Source organism: Balaenoptera physalus (assembly GCF_965194825.1).
Source record: "Balaenoptera physalus genome assembly, chromosome: 20".
Classification (NCBI taxonomy): domain Eukaryota; kingdom Metazoa; phylum Chordata; class Mammalia; order Artiodactyla; family Balaenopteridae; genus Balaenoptera; species Balaenoptera physalus.
The window spans coordinates 64,845,598-64,869,766 of record NC_138901.1 but is presented as its reverse complement, the minus strand read 5'-3'; the positions used below and the strand labels follow the sequence as shown (position 1 = coordinate 64,869,766).

General features: G+C 52.5%; 1 protein-coding gene across 9 annotated transcripts in view; it reads left to right on the top strand.

Moving 5' to 3' along the window:
* MPRIP (myosin phosphatase Rho interacting protein) overlaps positions 1–24,169 on the top strand; it is a 127,971-nt gene that overhangs the window by 25,955 nt on the left and 77,847 nt on the right. For 5 of the 9 annotated variants that reach the window (XM_082442853.1, XM_082442852.1, XM_082442850.1 and 2 more), the window contains exons 2-3: positions 7,927–8,004; positions 9,823–9,999. The exons of 1 other annotated variant lie outside the window; for it this stretch is intronic. In XM_082442853.1, the coding sequence (XP_082298979.1) occupies positions 7,927–8,004; positions 9,823–9,999 (255 nt within the window). The remainder of the gene's footprint in view (positions 1–7,926; positions 8,005–9,822; positions 10,000–24,169) is intronic. 3 more of the 9 variants (XM_082442847.1, XM_082442856.1, XM_082442848.1) reach the window with 1 other exon arrangement.

The window sequence follows — 24,169 nt, the reverse complement described above, 5'->3', positions numbered from 1 at the left end:
TTTAAATGAATGGGTGTTGAATTTTGTCAAATGCTTTTTCTTTTTTTTTTTTTTTTTTCAAATGCTTTTTCTGCATTAATTGATGTGACCACAGAGTTTTTCTTCTTCAGCCTGTTATTATGGTGGATAACACTGATTGATTTTTAAATAGTAAACCAGCCTTGCATCCCTGGAATAAACCCCACTTGGTCATGGTATATAATTCTTTAAATATATTGCGGACTTCTGTTTGCTAATTCTTTGTTGATTTTTGCATCTATACTCATGAGGGATATTGGTCCATAGTTGTTCTTTTTTGTCCTCTTTTTTGGTACTGTGTCTGATTGTGATATCTAGTTAATACTGTCTTCATAAAATGAATTGGGAAGTGTTTCTTACTTTTTCTTTTTCTGGAAAAGACTGTGTAGAATTGGTGTTAATTCTTCTTTAGACATTTGGTAGAATTCTCCAATAAAACCCTCTGAGCCTGGAGATTTCTTTTTTGGGGAATTTTAAAATTACATACTTAGTTTCTTTAATAGTTATAGGGTCATTCAAATTGTCTATGTTTTTTGAGAAGTTGGTCCGTTTCATCTAAGTTATCAAGTTAAAATTTGTGGAATTCTTTGTAATAGTCCTTCATTATCTTTTTTTTTAAAAATAAATTTACTTATTTATTTTTGGCTGCATTGGGTCTTCATTGCTACACGAGGGCTTTCTCTAGTTGGGGCAAGTGGGTGCTACTCTTCGTTGTAGTGCGCAGGCTTCTCACTGTGGTGGCTTCTCTCGTTGCAGAGCATGGGCTCTAGGCACGTGGACTTCAGTAGTTGTGGCACATGGGCTCAGTAGTTGTGGCTCACGGGTTCTCGAGCGCAGGCTTAGTAGTTGTGGCGCATGGGCTTAGTTGCTCTGTGGTATGTGGGATCTTCCCGGACCAGGGCTCGAACCCGTGTCCCCTGCATTGGCAGGCAGATTCTTAACCACTGTGCCACCAGGGAAACCCCTCTTTGATTTTTATTTCTCTTCCTGCTTGATCTTTTTGGGTTTTTTTAGAATTTCATTTTTTTTTAACGATAAATTTCAAGATTTATCTACGGTGATTTTTTCAGTATAGATTTTTTTTTTAGTGGCTGTTCTAGGAGTTTCATTGTATATACATAACTTACCACGGTCTGTTGGTGGTATCATTTTACCAGTGCAAGTAAAGGGAGTACCTCCCTTTATCTCCTTTTACCATTCCCTATGTGAGTGTCTTAAATATTTCCTCTACATGATTCAGAACTACATTAGATAGTGTTATAATTTTTGCTTTGTTCATCAAGCATAATCTAGAAAACTCAAGGAAAGCCTGGTTACAGGTAGTTTTGCTTACTGTGTTTCCCGCTTCCTTTATGATGATCCAGGTTTCCTTCTTTTATCATTTCCTTTCTGTTTAAAGAACTTCCTGTAACCATTTTTTAAGTGTAGGTCTGCTAACTATTTCTCTTAGTTTTCCTTCATCTGAGAATGTCTTGATTTCCCTTTTGTTCCTGAAAAGATATTTTTATTGGTTACAGGATTCTGGGTTGACAGTTGTTTTCTTTTAGCACCTGGAAGGTATTGTGCTACTTCCCTCTGGCCTTCATGGTTTAGTCCAGATCATTATATTTGGTTTCTCCTATCCAAACCCTGTTGTTTTTCTCTGGCTACTTTCAAGATTTTTTCTTGGGCTTTAGTTTTCAGAAATTTAATTTTAATGTGTCTTGGTGTGGATTTTTTTGGATTTACCCTTTGGAGTTCACTCAGTTTCTTGAATTTATAGGTTACCATTCTTGCCAAGTTCGGGAAGTTTTCAGTATTCTCTCTCTGAGTGTATTTCTACCCTACCCTTCTCTCCTTCCAGGACTCTGATGACACAAATGTTAGATCTTTTGTTATAGTCCCACAGGTCCCTGAGACTCTGTTCTTCTCTTATTTATTTTTTTCAGTCTGTTTTCTCTCTGTTATTTGATTGGGTAATTTCTGTGCTTTTGTCTTCCAGCTCACTGATTCATTCCATGGTTCCCGTCATTCTGCTGTTGAGCCCATCCATTGAACTTTTAATTTCAGTTATTGTATTTTTCAGTTTCAGAATTTCCATCTGGCTCTTATAGCTTCTGTTTCTTTGCTCAGGCTATCTGTGTTTTTTGTTTATTCCAAGTATGTTCATAATTTCTTGTTGAACCATTTAGCATGGCTGTTTTAAATCTTCATCAGATAATTGTGACATGCCTGTCACCTCGGTGTTGGCATACTGTCTTTGTTCATTCAGTTTGCAACCTTCCTGGTTCTTGGTATCGTGGTGACTTTTCAATTGAAACCTGGACATTTCTGTGTGACATTAGCTGACTCTGGGTTGTGTTTGACCCTTCCTTCTCTTTCGGTCGGCTTTTTCTAACGCTGCTGCAGCAGGGGAAACAGGGCTGCTGCCTTTTACTTTTAGGTGGAGGTAGAAGTCTGGCTCCTCACTTGGGCCCCATTGATACTTGAGGCAGGAGACCCCTTGTTACTGCCGCAGGGTGTGGGGTTCAGCTCCCCAGGTGTCCTCCTCTGACATTGCCCCAGGAGGGAGAGGGAGGAGACCTGTTACTGCTGGGTGGAGCTGAAAGTCCCAGCTCCCTGCCTGACTGCCTGACATCTCCCTGGTAGGGGTGCTGGGGCACCTCTTAGCCGGCAAGGGGAAGTCTGGCTTCTGCTGGTGGGGGTGAGGGTGTGGCTGTGTCTGTTCTTTGGTGTCCGGCTGGAGTAGGACGGTTATTGTCTAAGAGTTCTCTGTTTTGCCAAGTTGTTCTTCCCCGGTTCTTTGGCCAGATAGGGACTTTACTTGGGCTTCTGATTTTTGGTCTGCGCCCTTTGGCACTTGCAGGTTGCCCCTCCTCCAGACTCCAGTCTGGGACAGTGAGGCAAAAAGAAACCCGGGGTGCACACCTCTGTGTGGTTCCTCAGGTCCAGAGGTTCCCGGCCCCTCTGCCTTCTACTCTCCACCTTTTCGAGTCTTCTTAGGTTTGTCTTATATACAGCGTCCAGGGTTTTATTTGTACTTAGTGGGAGGAATAGGGAACATTACATCTACCCCATCTTGAAGCAGAAATTTCCAGTGACCATTTTCAGAAGGGCTTTGGGCTGAGGAGAATGCGCAGGCCACCAGCAGTCTCTTCCCAGAGATCAGCCGGAAGCGCGGCCTCTGGTTTATTGGGTTTGCGGGGCACGGCTGAGTTTAATCGGAAGGGAAGAGGCTCAGCGGGTGCTCTCAGCTGGTGACTTTTGCACAGGTCTGGTGCTTCTTCCCAGGTGGCCTGCCTGAAACAGAGCTCAGTCCCGTCTTTTGGGTCCTCAGTGTTGACAAGAGTTACCTGCTTCTCCTTTCCCCACTGCCCCCTTAAAGTAAAACCCCAGCTACCCAGCCAGAAAACAGCAGCAGAACTACGTACCATTAAGAGTTTCTAGAGCCCACTTCCTGTGCCAGCCGCCTTTGGGGTTGCCACAGTTCGTACGTCAGGTTATTGGGGGGCTCCCAGGAAGAGGGTGCCTTCGGGCCTGTCGGAGGCCCCGCCCCGCCCCAGAAGAGATGAGGCAAGAGAGGGAGGAATGCTGCCCTCCAAAACCTCTGTCTGCTTGTGAGCCTGTCCCATGGGGACAGAGGCTGTGGTGGGTGTTTCTGGACTCACTGGCATGGCTGGGTCCGCTCTTGCCATTTTTAGACAGTCTGAGAAATAGTGGGAGCAGCAGCACCTCTGGGGCGCCCTTCCATGCTTGTGGGGTTACCTGAGAGAGCGGGGTGTCCTGGTGTGTGGCTCTCCAGGCCTGTGGACGGGGTCCCAGGCGCTGATGAGTTGAAGGAGGGCGGCAGCCGAGCCGCTCTGCACTGGTGGACGGGCTCCTGCCTCTGTCTTCACTTTAGCTGTGCCCGTGCCAGCGAGTCCTCTCCGCCCCAGGCCGCCCTCCTTCTCACAGGTTGTTTGTTCCCTGTTTGTTTGCTTGCTTGGATGGCAGTGCAGGGTGGCAGGTACCTTCCTGTCCCCTGACGACCCTAGCGTTGCGCACGGGACATCTGGAGGTTCTCGTTGTCACCCAGCTGTGGACGCCAAGTCTGCCCTGTTAGCCCTTTGCCCCACTCCTGGCCCCAGCAGACCTGAGCTGCTGCCTTGTGCTTCCCTCTGGACGCTGTCTAGCTTGTTCTAGCTCGCTTCCTACAAACCAGGAGACCACCTCATTGTCCTTGGAAACTTTTGTCCCTGTCTCTTTGACTGAAGTTTCCCCAATCTGGCTGGGCGGCGGGGGGGTGGGCGCAGAGCACAGAGTCACTTGAAAACTTACGTAGTGAATCCCTGCCCCCCCCCAACCCTCCCCCTCCCCCTCCCCCCCCCCTTCCCTAGACTTGGCTTTCTTAGCTTAGACTTGACTTTTCTTGGCTTTGGGAGAAGGACTCATTAGTTTACATTTCCTGTGGACTGTGAACCCATGAAGGTAGGAGCAGTTTCTTATTTATCTCTGCTTCCCCACTGCCTTACATAGGCCTTTGTAAGTGTTTTTTTTAAACAGCTTTATCGAGATAATTCTTCACATACCATATACAATTGACCTATTCAAAGTGTACAATTTGATGGTTTTAGTATACTCCCAGAGATGTGCAACTATCATCACAATCAATTTTAGAATGCTTTCATCATCCCCAAAAGAAACCCTGTAGCTGTCACTCCCCACAGTCCTTCCATCCCCTCTGCCCTGGGCACCCCCCGTCTGCCTTCTGTCACTGTGGATTTGCCTTGGTAAATGCTCTTGTGGAGCGTTGCCCACTTCCCAGGCTGCTAGAGCGCCTGTTTCTTGCCCTGTGCCCTCTACTGGCCCAGCCTTCCCACCTTTTAGGGTGACCTGCCCACCTGAGACAGGTCCCCTTTGGGGTGATCCGTATATGGAAGTCATGGCCAAGTGAGGTGGATGCTGGCAGGCTCCCCGGGTAGATGTTGGTTGAGTGAATAACGGTGCTGATTTCGGGCCAGGTTCTGAGGGACTTGTGCCAGTCGCAGGTCTCCCACTGCCCCTTTTGAGGAAAGGACAGGTAGGTGTAGCTGATAACGTGAAGTCGCCCCAAAGCCCTGCAGCCAGAAACGAGGAGGGTGATGTGCGATCAAAGCCAGACAGAAACGGAGGAGACACGGCCTTGGGGTCTAGCCTCCTGATTTTACAGGTCAGGGAACTGCAGGCCCAGCGGCCATGTGGGGGAGTCACCTGGCCGGGGTACACACGGGGTCGTCCCCCAGCACTGACCTCTCCATCCTGTGTGCAGAGAGAGGCCAAGTGTGCTCGCATGCCTGGGGGATGACTGGGTGCCGCTGGTGTTGGCTGAGAAAACAGACCTCTGTTCTCTTTGCTTCTGCTTTCCCAGGCAGCGTGTCATTCCACACACCCCATGGTCCTCCTGAGCCGTGTCCCTCTAACTCTCGGTCCCCTGCCAGCACCCACTCCCCGGTTGCTTTCTTCCTTTTTTTTTTTTTAATGTTTTTTCCTGCCTATAGACATTAATATATCTTTTTAAAAAAATAAATATTTATTTATTTATTTATGGCTGTGTTGGGTCTTCATTGCTGCGTGTGGGCTTTCTCTAGTCGCAGCGTGCGGGGGCTACTCTTTGCAGTGCGCAGGCTTCTCACTGCTGTGGCTTTTCTTTGTTGTGGAGCACGGGCTCTAGGCGTGTGGGCTTCAGTAGTTGTGGCATGTGGGCTCAGTAGTTGTGGCGCACGGGCTTAGCTGCTCCGCGGCATGTGGGATCTTCCCGGACCAGGGCTCGAACCCGTGTCCCCTGTGCTGGCAGGCGGATTCTTAACCGCTGCGCCACCAGGGAAGTCCCCCCATGTTTCATCAATGCCAGTCTCGCTTCTTTCCTTCAGCCCACTCCATACCCCTTGCCCGAAGCCCTTCTTTCTGTTCACAGGGAAAAGCCAGTGCTTCCCCTGGGGGCCTGAGGACCCTGCAGAAGCCAAGAAAAGAGGCTCACCCCCCCCTCCCCACCATGCTCTGTGACCTCTGGCAACTGACCTTCCCTCTGTGAGTCACAGACTACACAGCTTTTCAAAATGAGGTGGTGTGACAGGGCCTCCCAATTTGGAAATGTTGAATAAAAAGCATGCTAAGAGGACCCCTAGGGCTTACCCGGAAATAGTCTGTGTGTGTAAATAGGAGGCAGAGGGTTTGGGCTTTAATTTGTGTTGCTGCCCTCCAAAGGACAGTGGACACACTGGCCTGGTTGTGCCTTTCCCAGCCCTTTCTCAGGAGCTGGGTATGGCTAAAAAAAGGGAGGTGGAGTCTGAGTGTCTGTCTTTATCTTTTAGCTCCTGTTGAACTCCTACTGCCAGTGTCTGGGGGGGGCGGGGGGACGCTTTGGATATAAAAAATATAAAAATAGCCAGCATTTCTTAAGTACTTTTAGGCCACACGCTGTGCTCAGGTTTTTTTTTTTTTTTTTTTTTTCTCATGCAATTTTTGAGATAATTCATATACCATAAAATTCACTCTTTTAAAAAATATATTTATTTATTTCTTTACTTACTTGCTTATTTTGGCTGCTCCGGGTCTTAGTTGCAGCACGTGGACTCCTAGTTGTGGCATGCATGCGAGATCTAGTTCCCTGACCAGGGATGGAACCTGGCCCCCCTGCATTGGGAGTGCGGAGTCTTACCCACTGGACCACCAGGGAAGTCCCAAAATTCACTCGTTTAAAGCATACGATTTAGTAATTTTTAGCATACTCACAAGTTCGTGCAACTGACTCCACTGTCTAATTCCAGAACATTTTCATCACCCCCAAAGAAACCCCATACCTGTTAGCAGCCACTCCCCATTTCCTGCTCCCTCCACATCCTGGCTACCACTCATCTGCTTTCTGCTTCTATGGATTTCCTTATTTTGGACCTTTCATATAACTGGAATCATGCAGTTTGTGGTCTTTTGTGTCTGTCTTCTTTCACTTAAAGCATAACGTCTTTAAGTGAAAGGTTCAACAATGTTGTAGCGTGTCAGTACTTCATGCCTTTTTATTTCTGAATGACATTACATTGTTTGGATGGACCACATTTTCTTTATCCATTTATCTGCTATGGACATTGGGGTTGTTTCTACCTTCCGGCTATTGTGTATAGTGCTGCTGTGAACGGCACATGTCCAAGTTTTTGCTTGAGCACCTGCTTCCAGTTTTCTTGGGGTTGTATATACCTAGGAGTGGAATTCTGGGTCATAGGGATATCTAAGTTTAACCTTTTGAGGAACTGCCAGACTCTTTTCCCCAGTGGCCGCACTGTTTTGCATTCCTGTGCTGGGCTGTGTTTTACTTGGATTGTCTCTTCAGTCCTCACATAAGATTCATGAGGTGTAGATATAATTATCATCACTCTCACCTTTCAAACGGGAAGATAGAAACTCGAAGGGTTTTCAGCCTAAGGTCATACAACCAGCGAGTTGATGATTCTTTGGCCAGTGCTAATGATGATCGCTAAAGCAGTGTCTCTGCTCCCAGGCCCTGTTCTGTACCATCAGGATGAGGGGCTTTGACTGTGCTGGTCACATGATATCCCTAGTGCCTGCACATATTGGCACTCGCATGGTTATGAAGAAAATGCCATTTTCCCCTGATCCTGGTGGCTTGATCAGAAACTTGAGGGGAGGTATCTGTTTCTTAGGAGTTCCTGTATTCTCCGGTGTTTCAGACTCCTGCTGGGTTTGCATCCTCCTCCCCACACCAGATGCTGCAGACCTGCCAGGAGGCTCTCCAACATCTCCCTTGGCAGCTTGGCCTGGGGCTGGGGAATGGGATGCATGGAGTGTGTGGAGCAGAGGTGGATTCCTTTTCCAGCGAGCGCTTGTCAGCTTGTCATTCACTTGACCGTTGAAACTGTCCAAGGCCACTGATGACCTGCTCTCCTTTTTCTCCTCCAGGCAAAACCCATTTATGGTGGCTGGCTGCTCCTGGCTCCAGATGGGACTGACTTTGATAACCCAGTGCACCGGTCTCGGGTAAGGGCATCAGAGTGAATTCTTGGGGTGGAGAATTCACCAAGAGAGGGGCCCACCTAAGGCAGACTGACCGAGTGGAGGACGGAGGTGGGGGGTTGAATGGTGGATCCTGGGATGGCGGATCAGCAGGGAACCCCTACCTATTTGGTGAACTTGCAGGTCCCAGTAGTTACGCCTGGCCCTCCATTCAAAAGAGATGCACTCGCATGGTGCTACCTGTTTTGTGGGTCAGCTTGACTCTAGAAACAGTTAAATGGAAAAGACCGAAGGGCAGTTCAGCACACATTTGCATTATGCTAATTAGGCTCCGAGTTCTTTCAGGGCCAAAGTTCTGCTTCCTGTAGCCCCCTCTTTCCCCTCCCTTCCTCCCCAGCTGGGAGCTCAGCAGATGAGCAGGAGTTGGCCTTAAGGGCCAACCTTGCTTGCGTCCCATCTCTCCTGGGCACCCAGCCCCAGGTGGGTCCTGCTGGACACAGGCTACTGCTCGGCCAGGTCTGAGCTGGAGCAGCGAGATGGTCAGACCAGCATCGTCCCGGGTCAGCGGCTTGTTCCTCTGTCAGGGAGCCCCTTTGGATTTGACTCCAATTAAAACATGCTTTGTTTTTCCACACACTTTCCTCCAGGTACTGCCGCCTGCCCCCTTCCCATCCCCTGCTCCCTTCCCATCCCCTGCTCCCCCGAGGGCCTCTGCCCTGCCTCTGGGTCTCTGCTGCCCCCAGCCTGAATGTTACACTCTGGGGTGGGGCCTTGGTACCCCACAGAACTTGCTTTGTATCTGGGGTCTTTGGGCTTCCTTCCAGCATGGGTTTTAATTTTAAAAACAACAAATAGGAGCCTTGGAAATATTTCTCGGGAAGAGTCCAGGTGGCCCAGCCTCTACAGGTCCTCTTTGCAAGGCCATGTGAGTGCCCTGTTCCTGCCACCCAGGCGTGAGGACAGCCAGGGCGACTGTGTTCCAGTGGCCGCAGTAACCAGGGAGCAGCCCTCTTTCCTCTTTTGTATTTAGGTCATACAGAATTGCCATTTCCAGCTTCTGATGGGAAAACCATTATTATAAATGATATAATTCTGGCCCAAAGCAAAGAGACATGATATTTTAGTTAGTTCTTGTGGCCTTATTGCCAGTAAAAGTATGAATTTTGTTGGGCTTTTGGAAATGTTGAAAATAGGTCATGGATCTTCATGATTATTTTTGGGATTTGGGGACCAGCAGTCTCACGTTCTAGACATTTTCCCCCCCACAAAAAGGAAGGGCCTTTCTATTCCACTGTCAGTGCCATTGGACCTCCATCAGCCCCTGGTAGCCTGGCCTTTGGGTGGAGGGCAGCGAGGGGGCAGGGGCACCCTTTGCCGGTCACTCCCTCCCTGGACGTCAGAGTTGTTCCCACTGGCCTCCCTCCTCAGTTTTGATTTTTGTTACTTCTTTCCTCCTCTGTGAATACTGGCGCCCGGCTGGCTTTTTCCCTTTTTCAACCTCCCTGTGGGTCATTGGAACAACGCTTTTATACCATTTTTCCAGATTTTTTCAGAAGTGGGGAATCAGTGCTTGGCATTCTCAGGTTATCCCATATCATGTCAGGTAATTCATCAAATTAATATTGACACATTATTAGTAATAAGCTCTGTGCTGGGTACATAAAGAATACAAAAAGGTGACCCAGACATTGCCTCTGCTCCTTTTTCTGAGGAGCTTGCAGAGTAAAATAGATCAGGCATCTTTTAAAATCTCAGTGATTGGGAACACACTGGGTGGTTTGGGCCTCTCCGCTGGCCCAGTCCTGGCTGACGAGGCCCTGTTCTTCTACCCGTGGGCCCCAGAAATGGAAGCTGTGCAGCCAGCGTGCCTCAGAGGCAGGCTTGTCAGGCGCAGGGGCTCAGCAAGTGGAGACGGGCCAGAACCCTCCCGACACCTTCTGTGTTCCGTTGCAGAAATGGCAGCGCCGGTTCTTCATCCTCTACGAGCACGGCCTCTTGCGCTACGCCCTGGATGAGATGGTGAGTGTCCTCCTCCGCCCCGCCCCTCTCCGGCCCCGGCCTTCGCCAGGCCCCTTCGTCGCGGTGGCGTCGGCCTTGTTGTGGCGGCTGTGTGCTCTTGCTTCGGCTTCTGCTCAGGAGGCTGGAGATGTTGAAGCCCGTGTGGCAGCTGGTTGCAGCGGCCCTCACAGCCCCAACCTTTGCCTCGAGGCACCTTCAGTGGCCACGGGTGAGAGTCACGGTGAGGGAGGAAGTCACTTCTGTTCAGGGTGGTAGGAGCGCCTGGTTAGAGAGAAGCGGAGGAGGTTGCGGGCCCGCGGGAGCAGGTGTGGCCGCCCTGGGTGGGCGGGTGCCGGCTGAGCCCCGCGGATCCGTGCGTAGTGCAGGGCTCCTCTCAGGTCCGTTGCTGGAATTGGTGTCGCTCATTGTATTTGATGTTCAGAGGTCTCCTGGCCACAGGGTTAGTGTTCTGGTCACTAAGCCAGGGTGCACGGGCTCCATCCTGCCCTGTCACCCACCTGGTTTGTTTCCTGGGCTGGATGAGTATTTACCAACCAGGTAGAATATTCTGGCTTTTCTTTTTCCACCCATTTTGTCTCCTGACTTTTTTCTAAAGGAGATCGGTCTCTCCTAGCTAATCTAAAGTATGACTGAATTCCAAGCTTTATAAAGGATTGAAGGTGGAAGCTTTGAGTGCCTTTTCCTGTTCCGTTGGCATGTGTGTGTGCGTGCGTACCTTTGTGTGGCCAGCATTGTTAAACTGGGACTGTCCAAGAACATCTGTTCACACCGTGTAAGACAGGTTGACCCCACCCCTTTCAGAGTTCATTTCCTTGCTTCAGGGGTGAGAGCAGGGTTCTGGAAGTGTGAGCAGAGCACCTTGTAGTCTGTTGGGACACTTGGAGGTTCGGTGGTTATCACAGCTGATACGTGACCAGGCCATCGGTGTTTCCGTTTCCATGTGGGGTCTTAATCTTTGTGATGTGATGCATTTTCCATTTTGTTTGTGGGACAAGTTAATGGGTATGATATCTAGGAATGGAGTTAATAGGTATGATACCTAGTTCTGTGTTGACTGTTGCCTCATTGGTTCCTTCAAAAAAAGAATTTTCTTCTTTTTCATTCTTTCTGTTGAGCATATTTGTACAACGCGGATGGTCCACAGAGGGTTTTTGCCATGGAAACATCTGTGGTCCAGAGTAGTTTGAGGCGACTGGGTTGGTACCACCGGTGGTGGTAGAATTTGCTAGAGGCAGGAGCAGGGGGGCAGATTCACCTGGACACTCATTTCCTTTGGTGACTCAGCACTGCCCTCTGTGTTCTCCTGACTTGGCCGTCATGCCGGCAGGCGCCCTGAGGCGGGAGCTGGGCTCTGACCCGCCTGGAGGTTTACTTTGTCCTCCCTGTGCCTGTCTGACTGCTGTTAAGTCCCGCAAAGACTAACCATGGAGAACGGGCCTTGGAGGTCACTGGATGACATCCAGGCTGGGCCGGGCCATGAACCAGCCCGAAAAACAGAATTCCCTGGACTCGGCTTGGAGACTGATTCTTCTGGTCAGGAAATTTTTCTGTAGGTCCAGCTGGGGTCCGGTATAGTCCATGGTTCTCTTCAGCTGCACGAGCATGAGGGCGGCTGCTGGGCACCAACACACAGCACACGCTGGTCCGAGAGCTGCTCCTGCATGGCTGGGACTGTGAACCGTGGGCGACACCCGGCCGTGCCTTCCGGTCTCCCCACGACCTGCCCGTCCTGTGCTGCTCGGGCAGAGGTGGGACGTGCCAGCCATGGAGAAGAAGGAAGCCGGGGAAAACCGGGGCTGCGGAGAGGGTGTTCGGGGTGCCCAGAGTGGAGGGGTGGGCCCAGGTCACGCTGGCAGATCCCCGTGGGGATGAAAAGACTGACCGGTGCTGCTCTGTGGCCCGGACTGCAGTGCAGGAGCACGGCCCTCCTGGGGTGAAGGGGCATCATCTCTGTGCGTGACGGGAAACAGTAGCAGTTGTGTTGAAATACCTTTAGAGCGACGTGTTTTTCCCTGTTGGCGTTAGGAAGGCCCTGTGCGGGCAGCTCTGAGGAAGCCTCCGGGCCGTTTGTGCCAGGAGGCTGCTGAGCGGGCGGTCAGGTGCCGGCCGCCCGGTGGTCGGCGTTGGCGGCCGTTGCCGTGGGCGCTTGCGGGCGGGCTCCTTCTTGTGAGGCTGGAGCGGCCTCTCCCACCCCGTGGTCTGCGTCAGGCCTTGTTCTTCGTGGCCGCTCCCCAACCCAGAGGCCAGTTTTCCTGAAGCCTAGACTCCCTCCTCCACCTGGAGCAGAACACTGTGCGTGCAGACTTGTGTGCGAACGAAGTTCCAGCCGTGCCAGAATTTTCCTCTTTGAGTACCTAGAAGTGGAGCCGTGGTCCTCAGCTGGGCACCTTGTGCCTCCCAGGGCTGCCCGGCAATGTCTGCAGTCATCTTTGAGTCTCACAGCTGCATGAGGGTGCAGAGGTGCTGTTGGCACCTAGTGGGTGGAGGCCAGGGTGCTGCGAAACAGAGTGTGATGCCCAGGATGGCCCCACAGCAGAAGGTGATCCGGCCCCAAGTCCACAGTGTTGGGCTGAGAGACCCTGTGTGACCTGGTCCGTGGCTTACTTTTTTTCTTTTTTTTTTTAAATTAAAATGTTCGACTTGCTATCATCCCTGTTCCTAAAAGGTTCAGAAGGCCCTACCCCTCAGATTTCCTGGGAGTGAGGGAGGTGATGGGCAGGGTTAGCCTGCTTGCTGGGACGGTGCATGCTGGGCCTGGAGTAGGAATGGGCCCGTTCCTGGTGGGGAGGGGTTTCTGTGGGGTGTTCTTGCGCACCCGGCGACCACAGGGCCAGCAGAACTGCTCGTGTGGCTCTCTGCCGGGGAGTGGGTAGGCACCGCTTCCTGTGGCAGCTCAGGGCAGTTCAGACCTCTGTGCCTGTAGAATAGGCCCATCTCGGTGTTGGTCTCCAAGAGCAGCAGCTCTGAGCAGCCCGTAGCCACTGCTGATCGTGCCACTGCTGCCAAGTTCAGCTTCAGCTCTCCCCCTTCCCCCGCCCACCCCATCCCTTCCCAGCGAATCTATTGCATGTAATAAATTAGCGTTTTATGGCTGGGACCTTAACACTTAGTCACAGTCTGTTTCAAATTGTTATTTGGACTTTTATACAGTATTACTATTTGTTTTCATTTGCTTAAATGTTATCTTACCTACTGGATGGTACCTTTTTTCTTCAGTGCTGGGCGCCCTATAGTTTTTGGTACCTTCCTGTTGTCTGACCTGGGGTTTGGATAGCACAGACCTCGTAAATATTTGTTGAGTTGAAATAATCAACTTTGTAAATGCGTTGCTGCAGGATTTCTGTTTCAGCGTGGGGAGGAGGTGGGACCTGCGCGCTCCTGGGAGAGCGATTAGGTGCGTTTTGCATCCAAGCTCTTAGCGGTTCCTCAGCAGAAAGGAGAATGCGCTCCAGAGCATAGGGTGGGGACCCAGAGGGGCATGGTGGTGGCCAGGAGGCCCGGAGGAGGAGGGCTGCAGTCCCTGGGTCAGCGCCTGCCTGGAGGGCTGCTTCGAGAGGCCCTCCTGCCTGGGCTCTTCTGCTGGGTCTGGGGCCTCAGGCTAGTCTGGCTCCAGGGGCGACTGTTGCCTTTCTCTTCCAGGCGGCTCTGAGATGGGACTAACCTTCGGGAGTCACTTTTCCTTTTTTGGGAAATTTCTTTCTCGATACACCCACATACCCTGTAACTGTTGGGTGTGGAGGAGAGGCAAATTGCCCAAAAAAGGAAAAAAAAATTCCCAAACGCAAGCCGAGGTGAGGTGGGCTCAGGGCAGCCTCACAGACAAGTGGGAGCCTGAGCAGTTTGGCTGCGCCTCTGTTTCTTCAGGAGTGGACAGAGGGAAGAATCTAGAAACCCAGGCTGCTGCCTCTCTCTCTCCTCTGCTTTTGTTTCTCCCCCTGTGCTCTGCCTGTTCATGTACCAAATTCTGCCACTTTCCTTGAGCTCTTGGGGACTGATGTAAAGCTAAGGTGCTGGGGTCACTAGAAAGCTTTCCTAAAGAAGCTCCCCATCCAGAGGGGGATCCAGGGCCCCGAGTTTCAGGTGGAGCCGCTGGGCTGTGAGGCTCTGGGGCTCCGGGGGGGACTGTGCCCGATGAGCTCTGGCAGCCTTGTCTCTTGATTTCGTCTTCTCTTCCTTTTTCCTCCTGGAAGCCAGGCAAAAACATGTTCTGTTGTTGTTTCTGTTTGCTTTTAAACTGTGGTAAAGTATGTGCAACAAAATTTACCATTTTAGCCATTTTTAAGATTATAGTTCAGTGGCATTAAGCACGTTCACGTTGTTGTGCAGCCATCACCACCATCCCTCTCTAGAGCCCCTTCCATCTTCTAGGCTGAAACTCTGTCCCCATTAAACCCTCACTCCCCACCCCTCCCCCAGCCCCCACCACACACCCTTCTGCTTCCTGCCTCTACGGGTTTGAGGACTATAGGGACCTCCTGCAAGTGGGGTCATACGGTATTTGTCCTTCTGTGTCTGGCTTATTTCACTTAGCATAATGTCCTCAAGGTTCATTCATGTCAGAGCATATGTCAGAATCTCTTTACTTTATTTTATTTAAAAAAAATTATCTATCTATTTATTTATTTAATTTGGCTGTGCTGGGTCTTAGCTGCGGCATGTAGGATCTAGTTCCCTGACCAGGGATTGAACCCGGGCCCCCTGCATTGGGAGCGCGAAGTCTTAACCACTGGACCACCAGGGAAGTCCCAGAATCTCCTTATTTAAAAAAAAACAAAATTCTGGAAGGTCTAATGCTGTCGAACTCTTTCTGCTCTGAAACAAACTGACCCTGGGTCTCTCCTTTGTGGGAACCGTGCAGAGGTTGTACCCATGCTTCCCCGGCAGGTGTGTGGGGTGTCTTCCCCCCTCCTCTGCCCTGAGATTCCTAGAAAGTCTGGACAGACCAGAGCTTTGCGCCTTCACAGGGGCCATGCTGCAAGGGCTTCAGTGTGCTTCACATCCCTACACATAGTAGGGAGAACACTTTTAGCCCTTGGGTAGTGCCTTGTTCGAGGGCAGCTGTGGGTTTGTCAGCCCCCTAGGAGGAGACGCTCCAGCCTGAGAAGTCGCTCTTGGGGTCTGTGCTTTCATGTGAAGTGGTGGGCTTGGTCTGAACGCTCTTCAGAGGATGCTGAGTGCTAACAGGTTAGGGTTCTGGCTCCTTTACATTTTTCTTCCTGTAGGACCAAGTCCTGGAGGTTGCTTTGATCCCAGGACCTTTGCCCACTTCATTCTCGATGCATTTGGGCCCCAGGGGAGCATGGGGAGGGACTCACCTTGGCCCTGCTGCCAGTGGGGACTGTCTTTGAGGTTCTCTCGCTCCTCTGCAGCTGAGTCCCCATCGCATCTCCTGCTCAGAACCTCCTGAGGGCAAGGCCCAGGTAGTCACAGTTTAAATAACCACTCTCTGCGATTTTAAGAAGCACAGACATTGGAGAACCCCTGCTTTAAGCGCTGGCTCTCCTCCCCCTTGCTTGGAGCTTTCCTAGGCAGGCCGACACATCTGAGTCATTGGTAACCACGGTGGCTGTTGTGTCCGTAGCAAAGGGCCGTGGGGGAGGACACACGGCCAAAAGAAAGTTCCTCTCACGGTGACGCTCACAGCCTGTTGGGACCCACGTGGACACGTGAGGGTTAAATACCAAGCGGACCGCAGTGCGCACGCTCTTCAGGGCAGTGGAGGGACTGGGGAGTCAGAGGAGTCTTCTGGGAGGGGAGAGGGGGCCTTGGCCACCATCCTGCTGGTCACAGGGTTGGGGAGGGGCCGCACGCTCAGCCCGGTGCTCTGTGTTTGCTCTTCAGGCACGACCTCTAACGTGATGGTCACAGCAGTATTGGTTGACAGATACTGTTACTCTGTTTCACGGAAGAAACTGAGGCCCCGAGAGATGGTGGCATCACTCAACTTATGAGTGACAGAACTGGGATTTGTGAACTGGTGAGACGCCTCCTGGGAGAATGACGGGGTCTTTCCCCCGCTGTGTCTAGTGATGGGCGGCTCTGCGTGCGGTGTGGGATTGGTGGCGCTGGCCGAGGGCCAGGCTGGCTCTTGGCCCCCTGCCCACCCCTTGGGTCTGTCTGTAGCCACAGACTGGCAGCTCTAGGAGGTTCTCATGTGCCTTCCAGCTCGCTGAACTAAACTAACTTCAGGCCTGCAGTCCGGGTGTGTGGACGTACATTCAGAGATGTGTAGAAATCAGAACAGTACTCAGCCCCGTGCCTGTCCGAGCTGCGGAGAAGCTTCCCCACGTCTGATGTTTTACGGATTAGTCTCATGTCTTTAGATTTATTTTTAAACCCGTCATGTGTTTGGCCTGGCTTCGGCCTTCGTACTTTTCCACGCAGTTTCAGCCTCCAGGGCACAGAGGCAGGCCTGCTGTGTCAGGGTGCCGGGAACCTGAAGGGTGTAGGGAGAGAGCTTTGGTTTGGGGTCCAGTAACTAAGGGTTTTGCTCTGGTTCCGCTCTTTCTGACTGAGCGTCCTTGAGCAGGGCTTCCTGCCTGCCTGATTTCCCTCCACAGAAGCCTTGTGGTGGTGTTGGGCCCACCGTGAGCCTGGGCGTCCTTCCTTCCTTCCCCTCCTCTGCTCAGCTGCTCCTCTGCAGTCCTGTGCTTGCCGTGGTAAAACTGGTAGTTTTGAAAAATAGCTTTGAACTGGGAAGTGTTCTCATCCTTACGCTAGCCTGTGAGCAAGATGCGGGCTGTTACAGAGTGGAAGCCATTCCCGGGCCCTGCAGATGCACCACGTTCCACTGGGCCCTCCCGGTGCTGTCACAGACAGGTTGGGAGACCTCTGTCTTTCAGTGGAATTCTGCACAGAAACTTAATACAAGTTTTAAAACTGATACAGTCTGGCGCTACTTTAGTTGAAATTGTGGGATAATCCCACCCCTCCTTTACCCCCGCCCCCACCCCACCCCCACCCCACCCCCCAGCTGCAGAGAAGAATATGCCCTGACTGGACAGACCTGCTTCTGAGGTAGAATCATCTGGGTGTCTGAAGGCCCAGTCCACTAGCCTGCACGAGCAAGGCACCTCTTCTGTGTCGACCATTTAATTAACTTAGTTTTCCAAAATAATGAACTTTAAAAAAAACATTTGCAGAAGTGGTAAGTGCTTTGCCAGTGTTGCCTGATGTGTGAACAACACCCATCTTTCAAGGTAAACTCTGAGGCTTCTGCAGGGGCTATTGTTCATGAGGAAAAGTGGAGAGTGGCTCTCCGCTCTCAGTGGCTCAGCCTGGGAGAGCTCAGGAGTCATGCACCCGCCGGGCTGTCTAGAAGGTGATTCCAGGGTGTTGAGGTGTTTTACCCCCTGCATGCTTTAATTTTCTAGACTTGGGGGCTGTAGATTAATTCCTTACCCTATCTTTACTTAATCATGACAAACTACACATCATTTTCACCTCTTTGGGAGGGATGTTGTAGCATTTAATTCCTTAATGACTCTCATGTATGTTGCGGATAAAATAGAGTCTGTAAATGTGTATTATGTATGCAAGGGCTTCCTTGGCTGGAGGTGTATGTAGTCTCTTGGGGCGGATGTGGATGACAGCATGAGGGGTGGGTGCAGAGAGGACCCTGAGCTCTGCCTCTGGGCTTCCTGCAGGCCGCTTTGCCCTAGAGCATCTTTGGGTCAACTTCAAGTTACTTGGAAATGTTACAGTGAGTGAGCAAGGAAGGGCAAGATGAACCCAGTTGGGACTGGGAACTCCTCCCAACTGACAGCAGAGCCTTGTTGTCAAAAGGTCAGGGGTCAGCGGTGAAACTCACAAGTGTCACATGCCTTCTTTCCCCAAGTTTGACTCACTGGGACGCAGGAGACTTCACCCATTAGAATGAGGCATCCCTGTGTACAGATGTTGTTCCCTGGAAACTGGTGGCCGAACTTTAAGTCCTTCCCTGCGCTCCCCTCCTTTTAACTGAGTTGAGGAGGAGCTTGGAGACATAGGCTTGTTAAGATGTCTGAGCCTGGTGTCTATTGGAAGGTGCAGCATTCTGCCTCTGGTAGCTTTTTGTTGTCGTTTACCACTCTGCATGCTGGCTTAGGTGACGTTTCTCAGTATGGAACAGCTGGGGGATGGGGCCACCAGCAGTTAATGATGGGGCTGTTTGGGATGAAGAACAGAGGTTTCTAGAGATGACCTGGTCCAGGTGTCCATTTGTGGCTGGGGAAACCCAGTGCAGGAGGGGCTCAATCAGTAGGTGTGGGGCAAGCCGTCAGGTTCTTGGTTGCCTAGTCCCAAAGGGAAGGGCTAACTGTTAACATGGGGGGCCTGAGTCTGGGGCAGGGCAGATGTTCTGTGCTTTCAGTGTCAGGATCTGTCACCTGGTGGCCTGAGCCTCGTAGAGGAAAGAAGTTAGAGAAGAACACATGGGAATGAGTGGCTACAGAGGGTCAGGTAGAAGGGAGCAAACACATACCTGCCAGGTGGGCTAGGAAGGCTCTACAGGTAACCTGAATCATTCACAAGAACCAAGAGAAGACACAGGCACCACTCCCAGGTGGGTCCAGGTCAGACCGATCTCCTTCCTCTGTCCCTTGTCCCCAGGACGCATATTTCCATGTGGGTCTCCCTGTACAGGGCAGTGAGCACCTCGAGGCAGAGCCTGCTATTTGCCTGCATAGATGGGACCTTAAATAATACACGCGGGTGTGGGAGAAGCTCGGCACCTGTTGGCTGACCAAGTGGGGAATCGGTCTGCTGTCCTCCTTGACTCTGGCGCTTGAGTCTCTGTCATAAACGTTTAAGAAGGCTGCCCCCCGGGAATCCTCCTTCTTTGACTTTCAGACCAGAGTGAGAGGACTTGGTGACCGGGTTGCCCCATGAGTGCCTTTCTGTGTTACTGGGACCGTCCTGTGTACTTTCCTTCCTTCCCAGTTACCTGAGTGCTGAGTCAAGGACAGCAGAATAGGGATCAGCTACCTGCCTGTGTCTGGTGCCCGTGAGCCTAGTGAGAACCCACGGTCTTCCCTCTGCTTCTCCCAGGGTGCCCGCAGCTGCTGAGGGGCACACACGACTCGTGCACAGAGGAGGCTGCAGGAGGTTCTCCGTCCTCTCGTCCACTTGTTCCCCTGTCCAGCCCGCTGCACGCACACAGCTCCTTCAGTGATGGAAGGAGGTGATGGGGGTGGTCGGAGCAGCAGTTCTCTTGAGCTGGGGGAGGGAGTTCTGTGGCCCTCACTCTGCGCTGGCATAGCAGCTGAGGCCGGGCAGTGGTGGGTGTCCTTGTTGGAGGTCTTCAGAGCTGTGGGGGGACTTCTCTGGCAGCTGCGACTGTGGCCTGGAGGGTGAGCGTCTGTGGTAATGGGCTGGGCAGCTCTGGCTCTCATGCAGAGACGGGAGTGACTTTGGGTTTTAGGAAAGTGAGCAGCTGGGAATAATTGGTTAGGAAGCTAATTAAGTGGCAGCAAGGAGAGAACTGTCAAAAAATGGGTCATTTTATGAGAGTCAGCAACAGAAAACATTTGGGGTCCAAGAAACAAAGCCAAGTGACTGGTACTGGTGTGTCCACGTGTGTGCCCACAGTGCCCACACGCGCCTCTGCAGGGCTGGACGGCATGAAGCCAGGCTGCAGAGGCCTCCAGGGCATAGCCCCTGCACCCCGACTTTGCGGGCTCCTCACTCTGCCCCCCCTCAGGACCCTGTCATGCACCCAGCCCTCCCTACATGACCATCTCCTTCCTTTGGACTTTCCTGGGAAATGGGCAACACACACAGTCTGATAAGCCAATCCACTTAAGGCATTAATTGTGAGTAGGCAGCTTAATATGTTAGTGTCTTAATCTCTCCTGCCCTCCTTCCCTCCACAACACTCTTTCGGAAGAATCTTTTCTGGGACAGGGAAGGGAAGGGGATGTTCTTTTTGGCGGAAAAGCCCTCTGAACCCAGGGCATGATTCCACTGGTAGAATCTCACAGATGGCAGGTGGGGTTTCTTAAGGAAGGTACCTCACTTGGTACCATGTGATGACTTATTCTGAAGGGCTGATCCAGCCCACGTGCACGTGCACGTTGATGAACTGATCATTCACGGATGTCTCTCGAGTGTCAGAAGTGAGCTCAAGGTGGCTTCATTCTGGGCAGAGAATTCTGATGATGATACACAATGTGTAAGTGTATTAGTCTCCCGTGGCTGCCATGCCCACTGCCACTGACCTACTGTCTTAAGACAGCACTGACTTGCTCCCACAGTCCTGGAGGTCAGGAGTGCAGCTCAGCATCACTGCGGCTCCAGGCGACAGTGGTGTCTCGCCCTTTTCAGATTCCAGGGACCGCCTGCGCCCCTCGGCTCGTGGCCCCTTCCTTGCCTCTCTGCTTGCATCGTCACCTCTCCTCGCCTGTGTCGGTTCTCCCCCGCTTCTCTCCTGAAAGGACACTTGTGATGACATGTAAAGCCCACCCGCATAAGGTGGGATCATCCCTGCATCTCAGGATCTTTAATCACACCTGCAGAGTCCCTTCTGACATCTGAGGTCATACTCACAGGTTCTGGGGATTGGGGTGTGGATATCTCTGGGGCCATTATTCAGCGGCCACAAAGGGTGTGATTGGAGGGAGCTCATGCAGAGTGCTCTGGACACAGAGCAGGGCAAGCTGGCTCTGCCTGGAAGCTTTCACAGCGGAGAGGAGCTGGGCCAGGTCTTAGGGCTGGAGGGCTTTGCCTGGGGTGGGGCCGGGAGACGGTGGGCATGGCTGGCTCTTCACTTCGTCTTCCTCCCTCCTCCTGTCCTCAGCTCCGGTTCTGGGCAGGGTTAGGGGGTGCTTGTGGATGCCCCTGCCGGGCTTGAGACAGGCACCGGAGATGGGAACAGAGAAAGGCAGTACATGGAAGACGGGAAGGAGAACGATGGGCCCACCCACGGTTGTCCCCAACGGCACAGATCCGCTGTGTTTCCGGAGTGAGCCGGGCACGGGTGCAGCATGGGGAAGGACCGGCCCTGTACCCATGAGGGGACGGAGAGGTGACGTTGCCCAGGTTATGGGGTCAGCTCCTCGACACAGCCCTCCCAGCCGAAGGTTCCGCAGACAGCACGGCTGGCATCCCTCCCATCGAGCTGGCCCGCAGGGCGAGGTGAGGGGAGCGGGAATCCCACGTCGTCCTGTTGGCGAGGCTGGTTCTGTGTGACTTCTAACGAGGGTGGAATTGCTGACCCAGCCAGTGGGACCGTGGGGTGTGGGAATGGGGCAGCGCAGGTGGAGGGGAAAGAAACCCCCCAAACCGCGGAGGGAGGCGCTGAAGGACTTTGTACCGCGGCAGTTGTGGCCCACCTCCAGCCGCCCGGGAGCACGCTCGTCCTCGAGCAGCGGAGAAGGGTCCTTGCGGCCTCATCGCAAGGCCGGGATTCCAGCCAGCTTCTGCTGCACCTGCTCTCTGACCCTCCTCAGGTCACCTTCCTTTTGGGCTTCTGTCTGTACCTCTGCCTGGTGGATGCGCTGGGCTGTTCTTCCCAGTCCACTGTCAGTGATTCACTTTTCCCTCTGAACCCACTGGTGGGGCTTGTACCTGTCTCCCCGCTGACCAGTGAGGGTCTGGGGGCCCGACAGTGCTTTGCGGTGCCCAGGCCCCAGCTGAAAGGCCGTGTGCGCGGATGCTTGTCAGTGGCATCAGACTGTGTCTAAGGGCGTGGTGGCCGTCACCGGGGCAGAAGCCCGAGGCTTACTTCCTCCAGGTAGCCATGGACATTTTTTGGAACCAGCTAGCCTCTGATAAATGCAGAGCTAAAAAAAAAAAACCACGCCCAATCACTGTGCTAGCTGCTGCTCTCACTGGGTTCCCATTTAATCCTGAAAATGGTTCTGTGGGGAGAGCCCAAGGTGAACCTTGCCCAAGGCAGAGCTGGGCTTCTGGCCTTGAGCCGTGGGTGGGAGGCCTGGCGGGCAGAGCTGCTCTGGCTCCTGTGCTGTGAGCGGATCCCCCTCCCAGCACCCGGTGCCGGAGTTCTGCCTGGTTAACGAGGTGTGATGGGTGCTGACGCCTGCTGAGCGCACAGGGCTGTGACGGGCAGAAAAGGGCCAGGCAGCCTCTTTTCCTCCATCCCTCCCGTAAGGCAGCCAGTGTCTGAAGAGTCCCCTGCTGGGTGGAGGCCAGACTTGTGCCTGGTGTGGAGGACACGCCTGGCCCTACCTTCCAGCGCTTTCTCAGGAGGAGGCCGACCAGCACCGCCACATACTCGGGTGCCGGTGGTTGAGGGGCCAGGCAGTGGTGGGTGTGGGGTGGTGTTGAGGGCCCTCGAGGGCATCCTCTCCTTCAGCCCTCACCTTTGACGGGTGAGGAAATGGAGGCACGGAGGGGAGGAGGGGTCTCCGCTGTCACCCTCCAGCAGGTTCAGAGGCACGGCTGCGCCTCCACGCGGGGCTCTCACTGCCTGGAGTCAGGGTTGCGTGTGAACAGGAGCCGTGAGCTCCCCATTCCTGCACCAGCAGACCCTCGCGTCTGTAATTGGCGCTCAGTCAGTCCTCCCTGCCCATCCGCTGGAGGAAGGTGGGGAGCAGGCCCGAGACAGGCTGGGGTACCGACCCCAGCTTGAGGTAGGAGGTGCGGCGTGAGTGTCGAGAGGACACTTCAGGCTTCTGATCTTTTGGGGGCTTCCTTCCGAGACAGAGAAGAGCACACGATTCCTGCTCTGTGAGAAGAGGTTAGGAAAACAGCCTGACCCCACATTGTTGGTGGGAATTCTCGAATGTTCCCTGATGCTCCTTCCTTTCTCTTCATGGGCTTCCCTTGGCCACTGGACCAGGTCACCGTGCCCAGCTTCTTATCTGCCCTTCTATTGCTGAAATAAACACAAGCCCTGCCTTTCCAAACCAGGAAAAGCAGGGTGAAAGTGTCCTCTTAGGGGTGCCAAGCCATTTTATCTTCTTTGTCTAAGTAGGCCCACGTAGGGGACATTGACAGACATTGGGATGTCTTCTTAGATGGGACCCCTTGTCCTGCTGGTGTGGGCCAGGCGAGGGCGGCCACCACTGCCCGGAGGGCAGGGCAGGGCCAGTTCTCTGCAGAAGGAGTGGGTGTGGAAGCACTCCTGTTCTGTTTGTTCACTTATCCACTCACTCACGATCTGCCAGGTCACGGGCCTTGGTTCCTAAAGGATGCCTGAAAGGATGGAAGAGGGGAGAGTCGCTGTATGGGGCGTCAGCCTTTTGGTTTAATAGCGTGAACATCCGCTAGCTTGGTAGCATTTTCACCCCACTGGCTTCTTCCGTGGATTGTTAGCCTCTTCCCGTCAGGGAGAAAAGCATTTGCCGAATTTTAGAACACACCTGGTTATTTAGTTTAAACTTTACATTAAACCCCCAAATCCAGTGTTCAAACCGTCCCAACCTTAGAAATGATCTTTCCGTAATTACTTTGGGAAACACATGAACTCTCCTCCAGTGAAGGCCGTGTTTGAGGTTTTTGACTTAGGGAAGACAGTCCTTTATTTCTAACAGCCTTGCCCAGGGAGGAAATAATATACGCACACACCCTAAAGAGAAGTTGCATCCAGGGCTAACTGACTTGTCTGAAGACCCTGGAGGTCAGCCTCCTGGACCTGTGGGGGTGGTGGCGAGCAGTCTTTTGAAAGGTGTGTGTCCGTTTCCGGCCAGTAGCTCAGTATTTACCCTGGGATCTCTGTGCTCCCTGACGTACGTGAAGCCTGAAAATGGGCTAGATGGGAATTTTAAACCATCGTGGGGGCTTTAATTTTTTTTTTTTTAATAATATACATACATAGTTTAAAAAGTCAAGTCTGTAGCCACAACACTTGTTACACAGAAGCGTGCACCACCCTGCCCCACTCCTTCCTCCTGTGCCTGTTCCCACAGGAGGCCACTGCCAGTTCTTGTAGCTGGAGGATTTCAGTACTTACCTCTGTGTTTGTAAATAACACATGTATCCTGTCATTTCTTGAGTTTCGGAAGGCGCTGTCTGTGGATTTCATTCCCCGCACGTAGGGTTCGGTTCTTGCGCCTGCTGGCTTTGCCACCCTCACCTCCCCACACGTCCGTGTGTGCGGGCACGGGCCTGCCTCACACCCTCTCTCGTCCTGCCCCATCCTGCCGACACAGGCGCAGGGCAGTAAACAGTAGGGTTAAGTCAGTAGTGTTTACGTTATTATGACACTGTAAGAAATGTGCATGTCCAAGCC